Source organism: Camelus dromedarius, chromosome 9 (genome assembly GCF_036321535.1).
Source record: "Camelus dromedarius isolate mCamDro1 chromosome 9, mCamDro1.pat, whole genome shotgun sequence".
Classification (NCBI taxonomy): Eukaryota; Metazoa; Chordata; class Mammalia; order Artiodactyla; family Camelidae; genus Camelus; species Camelus dromedarius.
Window position 1 is genome coordinate 2,409,439 of NC_087444.1, and position 22,950 is coordinate 2,432,388.

The 22,950-nt window shown below is 50.1% G+C and overlaps 1 protein-coding gene across 2 annotated transcripts; it reads right to left on the reverse strand.

Annotated features, from left to right (window-relative positions):
- Window positions 1-221: 221 nt before the first annotated feature.
- Window positions 222-11,183, reverse strand: GFI1 (growth factor independent 1 transcriptional repressor). 2 transcript variants are annotated; one of them, XM_031457598.2, is made up of 7 exons: window positions 10,775-11,183; window positions 8,145-8,358; window positions 7,643-7,825; window positions 5,414-5,895; window positions 5,150-5,287; window positions 3,949-4,114; window positions 222-1,608 (listed from the first exon to the last, which is right to left on the reverse strand). In XM_031457598.2, exons 2-7 carry the CDS (start codon window positions 8,257-8,259, stop codon window positions 1,430-1,432), a joined length of 1,263 nt encoding a protein of 420 aa, XP_031313458.2. In that variant the 5' UTR covers window positions 8,260-8,358; window positions 10,775-11,183; the 3' UTR covers window positions 222-1,429. The 2 variants fall into 2 exon arrangements, with proteins under 2 accessions (XP_031313458.2, XP_064344785.1); XM_064488715.1 differs by lacking the exon at window positions 10,775-11,183 and adding an exon at window positions 9,186-10,758.
- Window positions 11,184-22,950: the final 11,767 nt, after the last annotated feature.

Sequence of the window (22,950 nt, forward strand, 5' to 3'; positions counted from 1 at the left end):
CAGGCACTCAGGTTTGTACACCTCGCTTTCCTGCTGAGAAGAAGGCACAGAAGGAAACAAAAAGGCACGTGAAAACCAGAGCACTGGAGTTCACTCTCCTCTGGACGCTGCGTGTCTGCTTTACTCGTACACTCCGCTCCAGTTTCCTCCGGTGCCAGCTCCCCCTGCAGACGAACACAAAGGTCTTTCCCAAATTCCCTGCCTAAATGAAAAGCAATATGTAAGAGTCTTAATACTTTATTAACTTAAAACATCACTCTAATAAATATGTATTAACAAACATAATGCACTCCAGAAGGTTTAAAAACATTTAGAAACTTCAACAAAGTAAAAATACCACTTTTTGTCTCTTACATATGGAGGGTTCAAAGAGTTGAAGACAGAGCCTTCACTCCCACATGCCTGTTAGCTTAGACATCTTAAAAATACCAGTTTAACAATAAAAAAACTGAATATACACACGAGAACCTTTGAACTATCTGTTCAGCTATTTTTCAATTTGCTTGATAAAATCCAAACGGTGAGAAGGGTAGATTCAACATTCTATTTTGTCTTCTTAGAATTCCTTTGGAGAGAAAGAACAGACCCAGCTACCTGCAGGTGTGACGGTTAGCTTTTCGAAGGGCAGAGGCCAAGGCTGAGACTTTACTCTCTGGCTCCCCAGTACCCAGCACAGGACCTGGTACCGTGGTAACTGGTGGTCGGGAGCATTTGCTAAGTAAATGGACGCATCGTGTCCAAAGGCATCACTCTGTGCTTCCACCGCCTCTGAGGAAGCCTCCACAGGCCTCCTGCAGGGAGGACCTCTAATCTCTCACCACCAAGTCCACTGTTCTTCTGCTCCTTCTTAGGGCAGGCACGACGGTGGATCTTGTAATTTCAAAAGTAGGACAGTCCTTCCCCAAGTCAGTTTCTGAACCAGTCTTCAAACGGGAGAAAGGATTCCTCCGAGCTTCGTAGGCAGCACCCAGCAGGAAGGGGTTGACAGACTCCCCAGAAGAGTAAAAGCAAAACACTTGTTCTTCATTCCAGACAAAACATTAGCACGTGTCTGCCTTGCAAATGGTCGTCCCTCCTCTTCCATGCACATGTGTAGAGCAGGTCAGAGAAGGAGGGAAGCAAGCTTAAGGACCACCCTATCTGCCTGTGGGACAGGGCTGGAGTGGGAAGGGCTGTAAGGCCCAAAGTTTTATCTGATCACCTCTCGACTTTGAGACTGCAGGAGTGGAGAAGCCTATTTGGTGTGTCCAAAGGGCAGTGAGTCATTTGGTTCCCACTCCAGGCTGAGCTTTGAAAGGGTAACATCCCCTCTGGCGGCTCCAGGGAGGAGGGTGAAGGGGGATCTCGCTGGTGGGATCTGCGGAAGCTGCTGGTGGCAAGTGGGGGCTGCCCTCCGTAGTGTTGTGTAGCTGTGCGTGCGGCCAGGTGCTCATTTGAGCCCGTGCTGTGTCTCCCGGTGCCGCCTGAGGTCCACCTTCCTCTGGAAGCCCTTCCCACACAGGTCGCAACCGAAGGGCTTGAAGCCTGTGTGCTTGCGGCTGTGGGTGATGAGGTTGGAGCTCTGGCTGAACGCCTTGCCGCACACCTGGCACTTGTGGGGCTTCTCACCTACCGGGATGGAACGGGGGAGGGGAGGAAGCGTGAGTCTGTGATGAGCTAGGGGGGACTCACTGTGACCCACATGCTCTCGGCAGCAGCTGGCTGCACCTCAGTCTATGGCCCTCAAGCAGCTTGGAGGGTGACATGGGCGGCAACGCGAGTCCCGGGAAGCCATGGGCACGCCAGGGGAAAGGGAGACTTTCTGAGCCGGGGTTCCCAGCCAGAGGCCTCAAACCGTTTCCTGCTAAACGGAAACAGAGCAGAGGCCACGTGCCCTCCCCAGACTCGCAGCTGAATCTAGCCCGGGAGGACTCCCCTGACTTCAGAAGCAGAGAGCTCCCATGGCAGGTGTTCAGCACAAGGGGGGGGGGCGGGGGGGCAGGGGTTGCTGACTTTCAAACCATGTGACTGTTCTATTTGAGAGGAAGTTTTCAAATCTGAGTTTCCAAGTGGGTGTCGGTTTGAATGGACCAGTGAGCCAGCCTGCCTTCTTGCTCTTGGAGGACAACAGAATGTATCAGAAGTACGGGCATTTCTCAAAGTCCTATTTTAAAATCTACATCTGGTCCCAAGGCACTTTTTAAGGTAGCTGACACTTTTCAATCTTGATTTTACTTTCTTTCCATGAGGTTAATCACAGGATTCTTTATATACCAGCAACTCTTTACCATTGATTAATAAATAACAGAAACTAGGTTGTATTTTTCCAATATATGTGCTGTTTAACATTTGGGAAATAGGATGATTTTTCAAATAGCCTCACCATGGAACTATGGTCAGAGCTTGGCATTAGAAAAAAATGCAAAATTGATGAAGTTTGTTTTGCTGTACCCCTTTCTATCTTCATGCTTCAGATTCCTTTGATAAGGAACCACCCATCAAAACATATCCTATCCCCTTAGGGTTAAACAAATCTGAGAAACAAATTCTAACTCTAATGTAAATGTTTGATAAGGGTTTAATGTTTCATTCAGTCAAGATCTTAGTTGCATTTTGGTAAGTGCCTTGAATATCTTTACTCAAAAGGGTGAGTTACACGGAAATTTCAGGCAAGGGGGCATGATTAAAGTAGGATATTTTTCTAGATTTTCTGATGAGGGCTTCTAAATGCCCAAGCATATTTACAAACATCAATGCTGGTTGTTTGGGACACACTGCAATTTATTTTAAGTCAGTATTCATATTCTGAAGCAAAATAAAATTACAGGTCTCATATATCTCTTATAAATGCTTTGTTGACTATTAAAGAGAGTGCTCCTGGCCTTCAAACCACACCACACACAATCAGAATGTTAGGGAAAGATACCAGGAGCGGAAGCCAGAGCATTCCAGAGCCCCATGACTTAGTCTCAGTCCGACCTTTGGTAAATCATTCCATTTTTCTGAGTTTCGGGATGGTAAGAGCAGCTCCTTGTACTTTATAGGACGGCAGGGAGAATCAAATAAAGTGATAGATCTGAAAGCACTTTGTAAACGACAAAGCATTATAATAGGTAAAGAATCGCGACTATTATGCAGAACTTGCTGATGTTTTGAGGAAGGCTGATATTACGTGGATGGAAGCTCTCTATACCTATCCATCCCCTTGACTCTGACAGTAGAAGGCAATAAACGAGGGTCAAGAGCTCGGACGTCTGAGAGCAGACAGACCTGAATTTAAGTCCTGGCCCTGCTACTTGCTAGCAGTATGGCCCCGGGGCAAGTTACCTAACCCTTCTGTGCCTCATTTTCCTCATCGATAAAATGGGGGTAAGGAATAGTCTCTATCTCCCTGAGTTGCTGTGAGCATAAAATGAGATAATGCATTTAAAAAGTGCTTAGCAGAAAGCCCAGTAATTTCCTCCCCAATCAGAATAAGTGGTCAGACTCCTAAAAATGCAGCCAACAGGCCACATGTCAGTCCCTCCCCCCCAAAAGCTGGGTGGTAGCCTAGAGAAAGCCTCAGTCTCTAGGTGAACATTTAGAGCAACGCTCTGAAAGGACCAGGGAGCTTCATATTTCACCTAGAGCAGGCAGCAGTTGGAGCAGCTGCTAAACTAGTGGAAAATATTCTTTGCAAGGATAGAGAACCTGCAGCTGAGCTGCTGAGTGGCTCTTCAGCTACAACCCCAAATCAAGGCCCCTCTGGGGAGAACCAGGTATGTAAGTGAACCTAAAAGAATCTGCCTCCTTGTTTTCTGTAATGCGCTGCAGTGATTAACTCCATCTGGAAGGCCCACATCCTCCAATCATTCCAGGAACAGAATATCACAAAGGAGGTGAATCACGCTGGCCTCGGGAGACAAACAACAGCCCCCACCGCCCATCCCTCACCAGGGGCTTCTTCCAAGCCGAGGGCCTTCAGCTCACCCGTGTGGATGAAGGTGTGTTTCTTCATGTCGGACTTCTGGTGGAACCTCTTGCCACAGTACTGACAGGGGTAGGGCCGGGTGTCTGAGTGGATGAGCAGGTGTGTGGACAGCGTAGACGACCTCTTGAAGCTCTTGCCACAGATCTTACAGTCAAAGCTCCGTTCCTGTGGAGAGAAAGATGTGGCACGCCTAGTGCAACCATCTAGGCCGCCATTCCCCCCGCCCCCAACCTGCCCCGAAGTCCCCAACGCCAGGGCTCTGCCTGCCTTCAGACTGCCCTTCCACGTGGCCTGCCCCATCATCCTCGCTCCTCCTCGCTGACTTCCAGCCTCCACCCTCCCCACCCTAATCCTCTACGCCTTCAACACGTTTTCCACCCAAACACTTTTCACCCGCAACCCTCCACACCCCATGGCAATGATGTATCCCCACCCTGCTTGTTTGACACCTGTTTACAAACACTTCTCCACCCTCCTCAACAGGAGGCTCAGACCTCAGGCACTGGAGTTGCCCCCACCAGCCAGTGTAGGCATTGAAGGAGATGGGAAATACTCTTTTTAGTAAGTAAGCCTCTGTAAGTAAGCATTCTCCTGCCGTAGTTCCTGTGTACTTGTTTGCTTTCCCACCACTATCTCTCAGCCAAACTTCTATCTCCAGTAGGGGCGTCCTGTCGGAGACCCAGTGTGTTACTGAATTCTTACATGCCCAGCACCTGGAAGTTGGGCAACAAAGTTTTTATAAATGAATAAACGAAAGAACAGCAGGACAAACACTGGACGCTATAAATAAGCGGAGATTCCTTCTTTTCAGTCGGGAGGAGTCGGTGCAGATTAAGTGACTGCCATTTGATGAAAAGGAAGGAGGCCAAGAAACGGAGCTAATAAATCTGATGTATCAGCTGCAAGAGCGCATACAAGCCCTTCTCAAACCCAAAGTCATGATGCGGATCACATTCTGGAGGCTCACAATGATGTGACACCAAACTCTAGGGCTGCCTCGAGGCCTGAGCCGGCCACCAGGCGCCTTCCCTGCACGCCTACGTCCAAGCAGAGGGCCACGGCGGAGGAGACGGGGGCAGTCCCGGGGAAGTCCAAGGAGAGAGCTGCCGAGCGGAGGGCGGCGGGCGCTGCGCAGGGAAGCGGCGCTGCCCGCCCGCGGAAACCTGGACGGGGCGGCGCGGCCGTGCGCCCCGCGCTTACCTGCGAGTGCACGGCCTTGTGCTGCTCCAGGCTCACCGCGTGCCCGAAGGTCTTGCCGCACATCTCGCACGCGAACGGTCTCGTGCCGCTGTGGGACCTGCGCACGTGCACCTCGAGCCCGTGCGGTGTGGAGAACACCTGAGGCGGGTGGGGCCGGGAGAGGGCGCTGAGCGGGGCCGAGGAGGGCGGGCGCGGGAGGGGGGCCGGGGGGGGGGGGGCGGCGCGGGCACGGGGCCGGGCAGGCCAGGCGCGCGGGGCCCTCACCTTGCTGCACTTGATGCACTTGTAGGAGCCGCCACCCAGCAGCAGGCGGGTGCACAGCAGCTCCGACTCCACCTTGACGCCGGCGCCCTGGTCTGCGTGCAGCCCGTGGCCGCGCCCCTGGTACAGCACGCCCGCCGCCGGCCTCTCGTACAGTCCTGTCGCCGCGGGCCCGAAGTCGCCGTAGAGGCCCGGGCCCGCGCCGCCGGCAGCGCCGCTCCCCGCGCCGCCTCCCCCGGGCGCCCCGGCGCCCGCGCCGCCCGCAGCCCGCTCCGGGCCGTACAGCGCCGCGGGGTGGCCTGGCTCCGGGGCGCGCTCGCAGAAGAGGCCCAGGCCGGCGCCGGGCTCCAGGGCCGCGCAAGGCCGGCAGCTCTGCACCAGGTGCCGCAGGTCGGAGCCCGCCAGGCCGCTCCACGAGTACGGCTTGAAGGGCAGCGCGAAGGGCTGAGCCTCGTCCAGCGACGGGCACACCGACTTCTCCGAGGCTGTGGAGGCACGAGGGGGTGTCCAGTCAGATCGGGCTTAAAACCGCGGAGCGGAAGCCGCCCGGCGGCGTCGGCCAGGCGGCGTGTCTGCGGACTGCCCGGCACCCAGCATTTGTGCCGCAGCCCTGCGCCCGGCGCCGCGCTGGGTGCCAAAAACGCCCCCAGGATCCAACACGGGCCGGTCCCTGGGGCCTTGAGGACCCTTGGAGGCAGCCAAGCAAGCAAACAGAAAATTAAAATGACACCAAGTGAGGAGAGAGGTAAATTCCGTGCCAGGTTAAGAGCGTCCTTTCTGGCCGGACCAGCACACCTGGTGCTCCCGCAGAGAAAGGCGCGACTCGCTTCAAAGCAGCTCTGAGCCGAGCGGACCTGTGCGGGAGGAGGCGGCGGCCGCCCCCGCCCTGGACAGCGCCCGTGGGCGGGCGCTCTCCCGGCCCCTGCGTGTGGTGTTCCCACCCCGTCCTTTTTCTTTCCCGGAATCGATGAGGGAAGAAGAGGAGCAATAAATGCGGCCCGGCCAACCCTAGACGTGTCTGTCTAGGGGGCGGGGTGGGGGTGGGGGGGACGAGAAGGCGTTAACATTCCGCAAAGTAAGTAAATACCCAGTGCAGGTAGCAAAGGGGCAGCTGGAAGAAGCCCTGGGTCTTGAACTGCCTGCCAAGTACTTCCATTCCCGTTCTTGTCATAGTTTGACAGCAGAAAACCCCACAAATTTCTTAGAGAATAATTTACAATTTAAGGTTTGGCCACCTCCTGCAAGGCGACCAGCTTTGCGAATTCGCGGCCTTCTGCACCCCCACCCGTGTAAATGTTGCTAAAACCAGAAACCCAGTATGTACTTTTCTCTAACTGCATATGGATTTACAAATCAAAACTATTCACACACACCGCAGAGTGCAGTCCAGGCTGGCCGCTTCAGTAAGAAGCTGCGCTTTGAGTTTCCGTCAGAGATTCCGGCGGCACTCAGGCCTTGCGGGACGGTGTCCTGCACAGCCGAGAAGGACTCTCGGGCCGCCAGATCCCAGACGGACTCTCTGGAGCTACGGCTTTAGCCACGTCGATCACTGAGCGTGGGATGGGGCTGGGGATATCTTTTAAAACTGTTAAATGAGATCTGGAAATAACTAGCCTTTGGCTCTCCTTCCGGCACCCACAATTCGCCCCCACCCAAAGTGCAGTCACTCAGTTTGCGAGAGACTCGGTTGCTGGCTGTAAATGAAACCCGTAGGTTGGTCCGCAAGGCTGGGCTAAGCCGGCAGAACGAAAAATGAAATAGGCCCCCAATCCACGCCTGCGAAGACATAGCAGGGAGCCGAGATTTTGATCCTGGACCAGTCCCTTCCGCTTGGCGCCTAGCTAGCTCCGTCAGGTCCAGCGCCACGGGAGAGAGCATAATTTTTAAACGCAACGACTCTTTTCTCTCAGACTGCCCAGGTCTCCGTCGGAGACTTTGGGGTCTGGATCCTGGGATCTCAGCTCTTTCTAAACAATCAGCTCTGGTCGGAAAACGAAAAGTCGACGTTGCTGCCTGAGACGACTTATTTATTATCTCTCACCCACCGGATCGGTGCAAACAAATGTTAGCAATGCACAGCCCAGGTCCCACTGCCTCCAATCCAGACCCCAGACCCTGCAAGCAGGCTCTTAGTCGTAGAGAACCCGGCGCCTCCCTATTTAGCCTTTCTGTGCCCGAAGTCGCGCGGGTTCATTCTTTACGCGGGGTCCGTGCCTCCCAAAGGTTCCCTACCTGGAGACACAGAGGGCGACGGAGGCCTCCAGAAGTCTTCAAACTCGGAGCTCCGATCGCACACGCTGCCCTCACAGCTGCCAGGGGACGCGGAGGCTCTGTCAGGGGCCTCGGTCAGCTGAGACTCGGGGGACAAACGGCCCCGGGGCTCCGCCTTGGCCCCACCTGCGCTCGAGGTGCTGTCTGCGGAGAGGAGGCAGGATAGGGACTCAGGCTGGGTCTGGTGGGCTTGATGGCTTTTAAGTGGTGGCCCCCCAGACAGTGGCACCTGGGCTCCCTCTTCTCACCCCAGACCTGGCCGGAACACTCCGGGATCCAGGAGCGGGAGCAGAGAGGCCTTGGCACCTAGGCGACAAGGCCGGAAGGAACCCGAACGGTAGGAAACCAAAAAAGGGCAGTAAAGGGGCGTCAGGATGCCCTTCCCGGTTCCTGAGGGATGCTGTGGCGGGGCGCAGTCTGTGGCCCCGGAAGCAGCCCGGCCCAGAGCGCGTGCGCCCCGCACCTGCTCCGCCCGGCGCCAGCACATTCTCCAGGCGAAGAGAATAGTCGGGTCCCGGGGAGCGCGGCTGGTGGTAACTGTGAGCCTTCTTGCTCTTGACAAGGAACGAACGCGGCATGGTGGTCGGGCGCGCTCCCCACTCGGTTCCAAGGGTTCCTGAAGCCGCAGTCAGCCCACCGTTACCCGAATTCTTGCTCAGCCCCAGCCAGGCGGAGACCTGCGAGAGGAGAACAGGGTAGAAACGCAGGGTCAGCGCGCTCCGGGGCCCGGGACTGGGCAGCCGAGCAGAGAGAGAGCTCGGGCCGGGGAGGAGGGAAGAAGGCCCGGGGGAGGTGGGGCTTGCCCCCCCCTGCACTACGCTCACCAGGTGGCACTCGGACAGGTGGCGCGAGCCCGCCGCCGCCACAGCTCATCAGTGAAACCCTTCCCCGGGCCCACACTCAGGCCTCTTCCTTCTGTCTTGCCCACGCCCCTCGGCCCCTCCCCTTCCCTAGCAAAACTCGCTCTGGTAATCAAACTCTCGGAAAGCCGATGTCCCCAACGGGCCAGTTACCCCGACTCAACCACTCACTGGCTGCCTGGGTCTGCTTTTCGTACGGGGAGGAAGGAGTAGAAGCGCAGGTCAGTTTAGGGCGAGGGGATGTGTCGATGGCCGCAGACCGGGTTGAGGCAAAGTGCCAAGCCCTCCAAGAGCCAGTTACAGACTTCAGTGAAAGGGGGCAGGGACGCGACACCTCGGGCTGGCTTTAGAGCCGGGTTGAGGGGACAGCAGCAGAAGGCCTGGGGCCATTAAAGGCCGAAGATAGGAGTCAGGGAGGTAGTGTGCAGGTGGCAAAGGACCGACCCCTGCACCAAGAAGTCGCTTCCCAGCGATCTTGATCGGCGCTCACTCGTGCCCCACGCAGGAGAAACGTTGGCTTGGAGACGCGAGTGCAGAGGTAACAGGCAGGGTTCGGGACAAGACACCCCAGACTATGGAGATCTAACCTCGGAAACCAAGTCATGGGAAAAAGCACTTTCCGTTCTGCTCACCAAAAACCTTACCCTGGGGAAGTCGAGCCGGATTCGCGCGCGGTGGCTGGGAAACGCGCGGTGTCCGGAGTCCGCGGAGAACCAACAGTTTAGAGGACGCAGGAAAGCGCAGGGTGCTCCGGTAGTAGCCACAGAGCCGGGCTCCGGGCGCGGGCCTGGGAGGGAGCTGGCTGCCTGCTACGCTGCTCTCATTAACCCCCCAATCAGTTCACATAATCCCGGGGTCGAAACCTGAGCCCGGCGGGGAGGCGGGGCAGCGCCTCCGGCTCCTGCTCTGGGCTCGATCCGGGGGCGGGACCAGGCGGGCTAGGAGGTATGGGCAAAACGAATCTGCCTTCCTCTCGGGGTGAAGGCGATGGGGGCCGGGTTCACATGCGAGCTACAAGCTCTTCGGGCGCCGCGGTTCTCCGAGGTCTTTGTCTAGTTCAGGGAGCAACAAGGGCGCTGGGCATCCCGGGCCGGAGCAGGACCCTCTCGTGCTCGGGCTTCGCGCGTTAGGCTGCCTGACCAGGGGCCGCGCGGCTCCCAGGGCAGGATGTAGGACAGGGTCTAGGTCTGCCCGCCGGCTCTCTGGGCTCAAAACGGGTTCTCTTCGCACGCCCTATTGCGTCCCCTTCCTCGGAGGAACAGTGGGGACAAGCTTGGGAGAAAAGACGGCTGGGACAAGTAGCGAAGTCCCAAGTGGCATCTCCCGCGTCCTAAACGCCAGGAGGCTCCTAGGGGTGAGGGTGCCTCCCTCTTGTGTCTGGGTCGGCCCCTAGGACCTGGGCTTCAGGGTGCTGGGCTGCCCTAGCGCGCGGTTCTGCCTTCATTTTCCCCTGAGCCCCGGCGTGAGCCCTTCGGTCGGCTGTATACTTAAACACCACAAACGCAAAACCCAATTTCTTAAACAACCATGAAACTCAGAGGAAAAGGAAAACTGGGTGAAAAAGTCCCGAGGGCCCTGCGGCCTGGGTCTGCGTTGGCGCGCAGCGGGCGGGGGCGGGGAGGCAGGGGGTGAGCTGCCGGCGCCACCGCTGAATCTAGGCTGGGACCGCGCGGGATCGTTCAGGCTGGCGCGGAAGCAGACCCCCGGCCCGGGCCGCGGCCCCGCGCCTCTCTCGCACCCCGGCTGGCTCTGTCTGTTCCTGGGAGGGTGGAATCGGTGGAGGAGCAGTAGGGCCGAGGGCTGAGCGCGTGGGAAGGCGACCTCTCGCAGCAGCTGGCGGCCAGGGGCGGAGCGGGGCGGGTCGGGCCCCTTAGCGCGCGCGGGCTGGCCGGGCCTGGCTTCACCGTCAGGTCCTGGGAAGGCGGGAGCGCGAGGTGCGGAGCGGGCAGCCTCCTGGGCCCAGTTGCCACTGCCTCCCGACTAGATGTTTCCTTCCCGGTGGATCTCGCGCCCCTGCAGAACTACCAACAGCCAGGCGCGCGTCCTTTGCGCCAGACCCCAGCCCCGCGGTGCGGGTCGCGCGGGGACCCAGAGGATAGCTCTCTCTGGGCTCCTCAAGGGCGGCCGGCCGCCGGTGGGAACCCCGCGGCGCCCTCTGGTCACCCCCGCAGTGCGGGCGCCCAGCCTGCTCCCGCGGCCGCCCCCGCCAGGGTGGGAGGTGCAGCGGACCTACCTGCGGGGTCAGGGCGCGGGCACCGAGCTCCGAGAGTTTTCAAACTGAGTTGCTTTCAGGAGAGACCGCGCTCTCTCTCTCTCTTTTTTAATCTCCTTCCGAGCTCAGCCCCCAAAGCCACAAGCTTCACTTCCTGAGCGTTAAGGAGCAACTCGCTTAGCCCTGTCAGGCCTCCCCCCCAATCCCCCCAGCCCCCGTCGGGCGGCGGGGCGCGCTCCTCCTTTGCGCAAGGGGGCAGGAGGCGGACGGGGGCCCGGCTTTTCCAGCCTCCCTCCCCATGTTTTCTCTGTGGGGCGGCGGGAGATGGGGAAACTCGGAGGGCCCAGAGACCCAGGCACTAGAAATGACTCGAAAGAAAATGAACTATTCTTGGCTCCTGGGAGACTTCCGCAGCGAGAAGAAGTCACAGATTCAGGACACAGATTGCTTGGAGCGCCGGCAGTGGGAGCGCCCTGCTCCAAGGAGGTCTCCCCGCCCATCTGTCCCGGGACACCCCCCCCAACCCCGCCGCCTGCTTGGGCTGCGTCGCCCCCGGGTCGGGACCGTGAATCACCGGCCCGCGGTGCCGCCGGCCTGGAGCCCGGCGAGTGGCCGCGGCGTCCGCAGAGCGAAACCTGCCCCGCGGCCCCGAAATAGCTTGTTGTGGAAACACTTCGGGATAAATACGCCCAGCAAGGCTGAAAATACCTTGACACCCAATCCCAGAGGTTTGCTCATTTCCCTTCGGATTTAGGTAATGGTTAAATTTGGAAGAGGTGGGCGAGCGCCGAGCCCCCGGCCGAGAGGGCGCTGGCGGCGCGTCCCGCGGGCGCCCGGCTGGGCTGGCGGGCGCGCCCTCCCCGCGCCGCGCACACCCGCGCTGGGCCGGGGCCGCTCGGCCGGCGGCTGTAGCTTCCGGTGGTTGGAGCTGCGAAATTAAAGACCGCGCGGGCGGCAGGGCGCGGGGGCCGAGGCGGCGGCGGCTCGACTGAGCCCGCCCTGCCCGGGCCAGCCGGGGAGAGCCGTGCCCCAGGCGCGGGCCCGCCGCCGCCTGCCGTCCGCCCAGGCGCTCGGTCCTGCGGGGAGCGGGGAGGCGCCGTCGAGGCACCGGCCTGCTGGTGACTGCGAAGTCGGCCCTCGCTGGGATGGTGCGTTCCATGAGGGTAGGCAGCGGCTCTCAGCATTGTGTCCCCGGTAGGCTCGGAACACACGTCTGTGGGCTGAGCAAATGAATGAATGGCATTAATTAATCAATTCCATACTAGAACAGGAAAAAATTAAAACCTCACCCACAAAGAAACAAATGCAGCGACCTCCAACGCCAGAGTGCGTGTCATGATCCACAGCGTGACCTGCGGTGTGTGCGTCAAGCCTACACCCTTTCCTGAGGGGCGCAGATACTGTTACAATGGGCTTGCTTTCCTAAATGAAATGAGGGGGTGTTTGATCACTGCTTCATGCACAACCATCTCCAGTGGCAGACACCGAGAGAGGGAGTGGTGCTCTTCAGTTCTTGCAAAATAATTTACTGATTTTTAGATTAATCCAAAGTTGTCATGGAAAAAAGGCCCTTAGAGCCCTTCCCTTAGAGAATGCTATTAAGAGTGATTTTTAATTTGCGTTGTAAACCTAAAGGCCTGTGGAAAATATTTGGTTTTTGCTGCAGTGCTTCAAGCATGTTTTAATAGTTTAGACGTTTTATACAGCAATGGCTGCACACCTACTATGTGCCTGGTGCCAGACTAGACACACATCTTGTCTGACTCGCTGTCCACTCTACACTTTGTTCACTTTCTTCATACACACTTTCTTTATAAATAAATGCACAGGTAAGCAATCTTAATCAGAAAGATTACAAATATTGAACTAGCTGAAGGGAAATTAAGGTCATTTTGTTAAAATTTTTGGTTTTTGTGTGTTTTGTCCCGGCCTAAGGTATAAAAATCTTAAAGCAGTCCAACATATAGCTTACTTTTTGTCCTCCTGTCTTATGCAAGAGCAGGAAAAAAAAACTTAAAAAAAAAGATAAATGGGACCTAAGAAAATTTATTATCAACCACGTTCTAGAGAAATGGCTGAACCATTTCCTTTGCACATTAGGAAGTTCAAAGTCAAGATTTCTTGAAAAGGTGCTGTGACTAGTTAATAGTTTAGTTGAGTGCTGCTATTTGAAGTCTCAAACACATAGGGAGACTGTGAAAGGGGCAAATAATCACCTTAGAATAAATCCCTTTCATTCAGAGTAAGTCTAGTTTTCTTGCTTCTTTGCCCTTCACAGTATCTGAGTTCACAGAGTGAAACTGGGGACTGGGACAAGAAAGGAGCAGGTGGGAGGCGGATAGCAACGAATCCCCCAATCCCCCGTTACATCTTCTATGTTATGAGCCATGTGCATGTATTACCGATTCAAATAAATAAATACGCATTACAAATATTCAACCATTGAGACTTGGTCATCTCTCAGGTGTGTAGTGTTGAAATGTGATTCCTACACCTAGGGGGAACAGAAGAGGAATGTAAGAAGAGGGGCCCCAGAGAGTTTAAGAAATTTGCCCAGGAGCAGCGAAGAGCCAGGAGTTGGAAGTGATGGTAGAACAAACCTGACTGTCCACTCCTCCAAACTACCTCTCATTTACTACTACACAGAGAGTGAAGGGAAAAAGACACCCCTCGCTCCCGAAAAGTACACACTTTTAAAGCTAGGAAGAACCCCTCCCTGCAAATGCTCCTTGGAACTGAAATAATGGTAAGTAGAATGTAGGCTTGGGGCATAATTTTCTATAATTACAGGTTTTCCAAAAAAAAGGATGTTAAGTTTTACTAATTTTGTCAATAATGTATTGTTATTAAATAGCAATAATAATATATCTGTAGATGCCAAATAACAAATGACCTTCATATGGCAAATATTTCCAAGCTCTGTCCAGTGGCCCATTTATTTCAAGCAGCATCTCATAAGTCAGAATTTCCATACAACAAAAGATTTGACACATTTTAAAAAAGGAAATTTAACAGGATATTATCAGTATCTTTTTTTTCTCACGAAGATTTATAGTTACCATCTGTTTGAAGGAGGCATAGGAAGAATGGGTGATTCTGAAACCCCACAGAGGGGTGGTGCTCCCATCTTCAGCACACATTTCTGTGATGTTTGCATCATTTGGTCTTCATAGCAATGCTATCAGGAGGGGAAAGAGTCTGGGCTTTTTGTAGATGGTCATTTGTGGTATCAGTCTCCTTTCTGCCAGTTCCTAGCCTTGTGACCATAAACATTAGCTCTACTTACCTAGCCTCAGTTTCTCAGATGTTAAGTCAGAGTTCCTACCAGCCTTGTAAGCCCATGGAGAGGTCCTTTGATTTCCACACTCCCAGGCTCCTCTGGGCACCAAGATTGGAAGAATGCTCTCAGTAAGGGTGTCCGAGGTTTAACCTCCTTGTTCTGTGTCCTGATTCACTTTGGTCAACTTAGCGTAAGTGAACTTTGTTACAGCAGTTTGTAGGGACTTGGATTTTTTTTTTTCCTAATCAAAAGTCAGGGAGAAAATGAATCAATGATCTGTTTTCATTTTCAGATATTCTGTGGATTTATTTGGGGGAAAGTTAAATGGATAACTAACTTGTTTCAGAACTTAGTTTACCCATCTTTAAAACAAGAAATGCCTCCTGTGTATCAAATACCATGAGCTGTTGCTGAAGAGTAGCTGTGAGAGAGATACTGAAAGTAAAATCAATGTTTAATACACACAGTAAAAAGAAAAAAAATCACAGGATGGGATTAGGCACGAGACTCCTCTGTAAACAAGAGATTTTTTCTATAAGAAGGTGGTGCTTTACTTTTAATATATTTTTATTGTCAATTATGTTAGATATAGTTTGATAAAGAAAATAAGAAATCCTAGTAAAACAACATTTCAGTATTTTTGCCCTGCTTCTTAAAAAGAAACAAAATGACTATAATCATACCATAGATACCAATGTGTAATCTGTTTTTTTCACTGAATATTGTGTTTTTTCCTATTCTCCAGATTTCCTCTAATTGAATAAAAAACTATTTTTAGTAAAAATTATTTAAATAAAAATCATGGCATTCATATTTTATATTATCTTTTCTCATTCTCAGTTGCTATAAAAAGGGTTCTGTCAGCTAGATTGCTGTAACTCACTCAGTCACTCCTGTCTCAGTATTTACCTTGTCTTCATTTTGTACTATTTTTAATAATGCAATGGTAAGTTTTCTGGCTATTGCTTTGCCCACATTTTAAATTGTTCCTTAGAATGTATTGCTAGGTGTGGAATTTCTGAATCCAACGACGAATATTTTTTATGGCTATTGATACGTACCAGAAAAAGTGTTTCGGATAGCATGTTTGTGTAATGCAGAAGCTAAAAAAATTCCTACCACTTAGCAAACAGTTAAAAGAGTATAAAAATCAACTACGGAGAGGCTAGATGTTGATAAAAGACCAGGCATAGAGCTGGGTTTTACTTTATGCACAAGAAGTGTTTGTTAGACAGTGGCCACGCCCTGTCATACTGCTACGGTTTTGTGCTCATGGTATCAAAAATCTATTTAACTTTTGTCTTTGGATTCACTGTTTTGGTGGGTGAAGTTAGACAGAAATAAGAGTTATATATTTTTTCTGAATTTTACGAATTCAAGGAAAATAAATGCTGAGTGATTCCTTGTTGCCCCACCTGGAATTAGGTAGTGTGTCAGAGTACCTGACTGCTACTCTTGCAAACAGCAAGCTACCAAAATAAGATTCAAATCATACTATAAGCTGGAATAAGATTTGGTGGTGTCATCATTTATGGAAAGTAGGTAATGCTTCTTTATCTGCATACACAAAAATTGGGAGATAAACTAAAGAACTTTGGAGATAAAACAAGTTAATATAAGACTTACGCTACGAGTAAGACCCAATCTTGTATCAATATAAAACCTTCTCAAACATGAAGAAAAACACTATTTTCCTTTAATAAACATTTTGGGACTGATATATTTAAACCTCGTCACATTATAAAATATATTCTATTACTATAAAAAATTCAAACTCTTATGTGAAGGATTTCAAACATCTGAAGACAGAGGGGGCTGTCAGCTTTGGTGTTCAGAGTTCAAATAAGAAACGGTTAACCTCACCAAATATATATTTTTACATTGTTCCTAAGAACAGATTGACTGAATAGAGTGTCATCTCATGTGTGGGCTGCACGAAATGACTCTTCATAGAAACATACCCAGCGTGAACTTTTATGGAAAAAAAAAGGAGTAGATTTTAGTTGGTGAATGGAAAATGTAACGAGAGAGAAAATGTAAAATTATTTCTCTTTTGAGTTTTTCATCATTTCCTCCAGGATGTTTGGTGATCATTGTGCCCTGTGTTTACCCCAGATGACACACATCACTTTCAAACAGCAAAGCCCATATATATTGTAACTTTAAAAAATTACTCACAAAACACAGATGCCCTGGAGGGAATGTCTGACCCCATACCTAGAGGTAAGGTGGGAGGTGAGGCTCCTGGAAACCCCAGGCAAGCACGAGGCTCAGAGGCTCAGCCCACATGAATACCCCGGACCCTCCCTGAGAGGCAGCTCCCTGGGAGAAGGACAGCAGGGTGTCGCTCTGGTAGGCAGATCCAGCCCCGGTGCTCTAGCTCTGCAGCTTGCTGGCCTCGCGAAGGAGAGAAGGAAAGGCTGGGTGTTGTCAAAGAGTCATTTCTGTTTCCTGCGTTAAGGACACCAGTAGTTGAAGAAGCCCAGGTTCTGGTAACTAGCAGCTTTTTTTTTTTTTTTAAACACAACCAAATCTGTTGATTCCCAGTCTTATCTCTTTCCACCAAACCACGCTGCTCGTTCCACATCCAGCACAGGGAGGAAAAGCCATGTGCCTGTTAGAGGCTTGGGAGGTGATAAGGATGGTGGAGATCCAGCTGATCACTAGGTTTTATTGGTGGAGGAGAGGGAACGCATTTCCTCACCCCCAGCTGCAAGCTTCTAACCAGTCCCCCCGCAGCGTGGGGTTATCTGGCACGCTGCTCATCACGAGCTCAGAAGGCAGCATTAAGTGAACAAGTTGCAGAAAGCAGAAGGGCTGTATGATAGACCACTTGTAAAGCTGGTGAAAGAGAACATTAAAACACGCTTCCACAGCCCACCACCTGTAATGTTTTGGAGTGTTTTTTTCTAACCTTTGTGAAAAAAGAATCTGGATGTATATTTTGCACACATGATCATTTTATATAATTATCTATCTAGATGATGTGTTATGATTTTATTTATTAACATTTTACTAAACAATTGGATTGTTTCTCTTCTCCCTACTATAAATAATGCTGTGATTTAAGAAAAAGAAAAGAACATTACATTTGGGTTTTTATATATGTATAGTTCTTCCTTTAGGATTGATTGTCAGCAGTGGAATTACTGCATTAAAGGATAAGTACCTTTTAATGAACACAATGAACACATATTGACAAATTATCTTCCCAAATGACTCCTCCTGCCAAGAAAAATTGTAACTATCATAGTAAGTGAGGGGCGGCAGAATGTAGTAGCTGAAGGCACAGACTGAGCCAGATTTGGACAATCTAGAAATCCTGGCCCTGTCATTTATTATCCTTGGATGAGTTCCTCGGGCTCTCAGTGCCTCAGTTTCTTCATCTGTGAACATGGCTGTAATCAGAGCACCTACCGCACAGGTTGTTGAACTGCACGGATTTAACAAGTTAACAGACGTGGAGCACCGAGTAGGCGTTTACTAGATGCTAGTTATTATCACTACACACCAAGCAACTTTCTACGTTATCTTTAACCGTCCCAGTAAACAGGCTGCGGAAACAGGCTTGGAGAGGTTTGCCTTTCCCCGCTCACATGGCCAAAGAAAACCCAGGCTCCAGGAGGTAGGCCTCGGGGCCTCCCAGTGTGGGAGCTGCAGCTCCTACATGCCAGACAGTGGCCAGGACTTGCCAGGAAGCATTTTAATGTGCATATCTGACATCCTCCTTCAGACGGCCCACCTGAGAGGGGCAGGCTCCCTTCCCCGGCACACAGACCTCCTCTCCCACAGGAGGCCTTGGGTGCTGGGCTTTCGAAGATTATTTCCAGCTCTCACAGTCTGTGTCTCCAGCAAACTGAGCAGTTTATCGAGGCTGGGGCTGATAGAAAAGTGGCAGAGTCATTGCCTCTTCCTAAAATAGTCTTATAAATAAATAAATAATATTTTTTAAAATTCCTCTTCCTAAAGCGCTCTCGAATGTTCCTGGTGTTGGGTACGGGCCCATTCAGTGGCAGGGGCCTCCATGAGGTTTCCTTCGAGCTCACCCACCACACACACACGCCCCTGTACTCTATCTGATGAAAGCACTAGCTGGGCTTCTGTGCGAAGCAGGGGTTTGCTTGTGCACCACGTGGTCTCTCCGCTCACTAGTGGAAGAAGGAATGTCCTGGTGGCAACAAGGAAACACAAGGGACAGCACCAGAGTGAACTCCGCCTCGGGACGGCAACCCGGGCGACCATGCGGAGATTGGGTTTAACGCGGTCCCGGAGGCCTGGAGGATGGAAAGGCCCCTCCACAGGGGTATGGGGATTGTGGGCTCAACCGCACCATCCGATTTAATTCGGAAGATATTTGCTGAGCACTGGGTGACGTGCCATGTGTGCCATGGCACATGCAGGGTGCAGAGATGGGTGTGGGGGCCTCTGCCCTCTTTTACCCACAGAGAAGTGCATATAGCAGGGAAAGCACATAAAGGAGAAAATGAGTGAATGAAGACTCTCTGTCTCCTATCGCAGGCCTCAGAGATGGCCACGGCCTGGCACACAGGGACTTTTCTCTTGACCGGTGTGATGGTTAATTATGTGTCACCTTGATTGGGCTAAGGGGTGCCCAGATATTTGGTAAGACATTATTTCTGGGTGTGTCCTTGAGGGTGTTTCCTAAAGAGATTAGCACTTGGATCGGTCGGCTGAGCCCAGAAGATCATCCTTACCAATGTGGGCTGGCGTCATCCTGTCTGGTGAGGGCCCTAACAGAACAAAAAGGTGTGGAGGAAGGGTGAGTTTTCTCTCTCTCTCCCTCTCTCTCTCTCCTCTTCTCTTACCCTTGGACATTGGAATTTCCAGTTCTCAGGCCTTAGGACTCCAGAGGCCCCCAGTTTTCGGACCTTCAGCCTCCGTCTGGAGTTACACCATCAGCTACCCTGGTTCCCAGGCGTTTGGCCACAGACTGAATTATACCACCGGGCTCCTGGTCCTCCAGCCTGCGGACTGTGGGACTAGGCCTCCACGACAGTGTGAGCCAAGTCCTGTGCTAAGTCTCCTCACGAGACACCTGGATACATCCTACTGGTCCTGTTTCTCTGGAGAAGCCTGATGAACCAGTCAGCACCCGTGCGCAGCTTCTGCTACTGATTTGAAACTCACGTAATATATGAGGCTGGGTTTAGGATTTGGGCGCATCAAAATATTCGACCAGTTGCAAAACGATGTGATGTACTTTTTGCACAAAGGCATCTTGGCTTCTAGTTCCAGAAGCATTTTGTCGTTGGGACTGTAGAAAAGCACCTATTTGATTCTGGCATATTGCAGGATACCTGTGTAGCCAAACTTCTCTGCTCTTGCTAAGATTCCCTGAGGAAGGGGTCAGGGAGGGTAGGTGGAAATATTTTCTTTCTTTCTTCCTCCTCTCTCTTTCTTTCTTTCCTTCTAATGACAAAGTTGAGATTACCATTACTATTGACTATTTTTGGTACCAAGATCAGATATATTTCTCTCTGGAATCCTAAAAAGTGGTTATTGTGTGATAGAAAGGAACAACGTTTTCACACCTCCTTAAAATAGATGCAACAAAAGTTGCTGTTTCTCACACACTCAATATACAATGTTGATATCACACAAAAGTACAAATTGGTAAAAATTATACTTCAGGAAATGATGGCACTGTCTGGCAAGGTGCCAGCTGTCTAGTGAACTGGTTTAATCCATGGATATGTTTTAGACTGACGGAAAAAGTGCAAAAATTGACGTATGCTTGAAATAATCCTCCCTGAAAATTGCTTCTCCTTACTGAGTTTTTAACAAATATTGGGTGACAAAATGAGATTACACTCCCAGCCAAATCCTGGAATGTAGCTATTCTAAGTTGTCTTAAATTCAGACACATATGCCTTAATTGACAATTCAAGAATAGAGTTTGACCTATTATGAAAGCTGAGGTGCCTAAGGACAGCTGGCGGGGTGAAAGGCTTTTCTCACCCACAAGGGAAAGCCACAGTCAGGTGTAGACTTCTCCTGAGGAAATAGTCTGGAGTCTTTGTAGCACACAAATCAGGCCCTCAAAGGTCACATCCAGAGAACATGGTCACAGCTACATCTTCCTGACTTTGTATTTTCAATACAGAAAAGTTTAAAAAAATAGTACAATGAACATCCAAATAATTCTAACCAGATACAATTCCAACATAACCTTAACATAAGCTCTAAATAAAAATATTAACACCAAAATAAAATCTTAACTAAGCACCCTTGGAAGTCATAACTTTTAGTTGGAATATTTCTTGCCATATCTACCCTATAGGATGAAGTATCTGTGATGTGTATGGAGCTAATTAGACAAAGTAACTTATATAACATTGTTAACCAGTTAAAGATGAGAAATAACTACCAAATGTAAATTTATTTTGCAAATATCTGAGCTCCCTGGCAGTGATTAGCCAAGAGGGTTTTATCAGGAGCTCTGAGTTTGAGATAATAAGAATGGTCTTATCTGCATTGAGAAAGGTGCTTGCTTTTCGGTGTTTTACAACAGAAGGCAGTTGTCTTTCTCATCTATGACACCTGTTCTATTGCTCAGGTTCTTTAAGATTTAATACAAGCATTAATAGGGGGCAGCAGGATTGAGTGTATCTGTCTTGAACTTGTACAGACGGACCTGTAACCAATTCCTGCCAACAGATCGAAAGGCTGAGAAGGTTTCGAAGGAATACAGTGTTGCATGTAATAGACAAGCTATGTCTAGAGTCTGCCTGTTCCTTACGTGCAACATCAGCCAACATGAAAAACCCAGGCTAAAAATTCGTCAACCAAGCTAATAACTAATTTTGGGGGGGTTGTGGACTATGAGTTCTTTCCCCATATTATCTCGTTGAATACAACAACCCTATGAAGTAGGCAGCGTTATTATTATTCTTCCTATTTTATGGGTAAGAAAACTGAGGCTGAGAGGTAATTCTGCCCAAAGTCACACAGTTACTTAATGGGATTCAAACCTAAGCAGATCTGATGTTAACGCCTGACTTTTACCACTGGTTATGCTGCCCCCACTGGAGTAAGCAAACATACTAGGTGGTCCTGTATTCAGGCTGGCTTTTTAAGACTTGAGCTACATGCTGCCCTTATGCCGGCACGATGGTGTCTGCAGAAGGAACAAGTCGGCAGTGCCTCTTGTTTCTGAGGATCAGAGCTGGCAGTTCACAACTATCTTAAACAGCTCTAGACATAAAGTCTTGGGTACTTTGTTCTCTCTTATAAACTTCTATTGTTGTATCATTTACATACGTAAATGTTAGTAAAAGTACACACAGCTTAAGGGTATAGCTTGGTTAACCCTTACGTACTGTATTGCCACTTCAAGACCTAGAACATTTTCAGTACCTTGGGCGCTTTATTGAATTTTTATTTTTTAACCAGGTGCTTAAAGTGGGAGTCCATTCTGGTTAGAAACAGGCTTAGGAACTACAAACACCCAGGCCATTGACCTTGGTTTGCAGAGCGAGGTGACGTGAGCCTTCCATGAGCCAGCTCACATGTGGATGCCCCTCCACCATCTTGCCCTGGAGAATGGATGGCCCGTCTCAATTTTTCCCAAAAGTTCATAGCAAAGGAGGTTTTATGGTTTTTGTTTCATTTTGTTTTCATGGAAAATATCAAACGCATATTGATAGAATAGTAAAATGTGCCCCATGAATCCATCAACCAGCTTCAACAGTGAATCTCTGGCCAAACTTGTTTCATTTATCTCCCAATCCACTGCTCTCCTTCTCCACCTGTTTTGAAGTAAATCTCAAATATCGTATCACTTCTATAAATATTTCAGGACATCTCTATAAAGAATAAGGACCCTTAGCAAAAGCTTTTGAGGCAAGAAAAATTACAGAAGATCTTTACTTTTATGTGTTAGGTGGCCGTTCCAGACTTTGGTTTTTCATCGTTGATCCTAGGGTTTTCTCGGCTCTTCAGTAGTCCTGGACAAATCACGAGTAGGAAGGTGATACATTCACTTTCAGGAAAACTGGTTATGAGTTTTCCACACCCAAAGAAGTTGATGTAAAATTCACCAAATGGTAAATCACCAGGTGTTTGAAAGCTCTCGGCCACCTTACTCTCCTCAGTGCCCTGACCGCCCTGATCGAATTCTTAAGTATTATGGCTCTAGGACAAGGATGCTCTTAGTTAAGCTGAAGAAAAGATAGCTCTATATGTAATCCAGACTATTTGTTCTAAGGGTGGTCAGAAGCATAATGGTAATAATAAATGTTATGACTATAATCCATGAAGATGTCGCTCAAATTAGAGAGGAAATCCCCCCAAATCTATTCAATGCCACCAGTTTCCATTTACAAAGAATATATATCTTCAGTTTAAATTAGCTTATTTGTTTCCAAAAGTATGTTCTACAAGGAAAATGAACATTCCTTCATGTTACTAATGGGAATGTCAATCTGCGGAGGGTAAATTGGCAATGTGTGTCAGAAAAACATATTTTAAATATACACACCCTCTGATCTAGGAATTCTACTTTTAGTAATATAAGGACATAGGATGTGTGTTACAGCTTCCTTTAAGCAGATTCATGGCAATAATTGGGAACACATGTCCAACAATAGACTATTGGTGAAATAAATTAAAGAATGTTTATATGACGAACAGCCAATAAAATATGTAGTAAAAGGGGGGGGAGGGTGGGAAGGGACAGACTGGGATTTCAAAATTTGTAGATACTGACAGGCATATGCAGAACAGATAAACAAGATTACACTGTACAGCACAGGGAAATATATACAAGATCTTGTGGTAGCTCACAGCAAAAAAAATGTGACAATGAATATACGTATGTTCATGTATAACTAAAAAATTGTTCTCTACGCTGGAATTTGACACAACATTGTAAAATGACTATAACTCAATAAAAAAT

Excerpts from the sequence above, each read along its gene's own strand:
- GFI1 (XM_031457598.2), bottom strand. The coding sequence starts at position 8,259 with ATGCCGCGTTCGTTCCTTGTCAAGAGCAAGAAGGCTCACAGTTACCAC. Across the intron at positions 5,288-5,413 it reads AGTGCATCAAGTGCAGCAAG|GTGTTCTCCACACCGCACGG; the intron begins GTGAGGGCCCCG and ends CACCCGCCTCAG. Across the intron at positions 1,609-3,948 it reads ACACACCTTCATCCACACGG|GTGAGAAGCCCCACAAGTGC; the intron begins GTGAGCTGAAGG and ends CCATCCCGGTAG.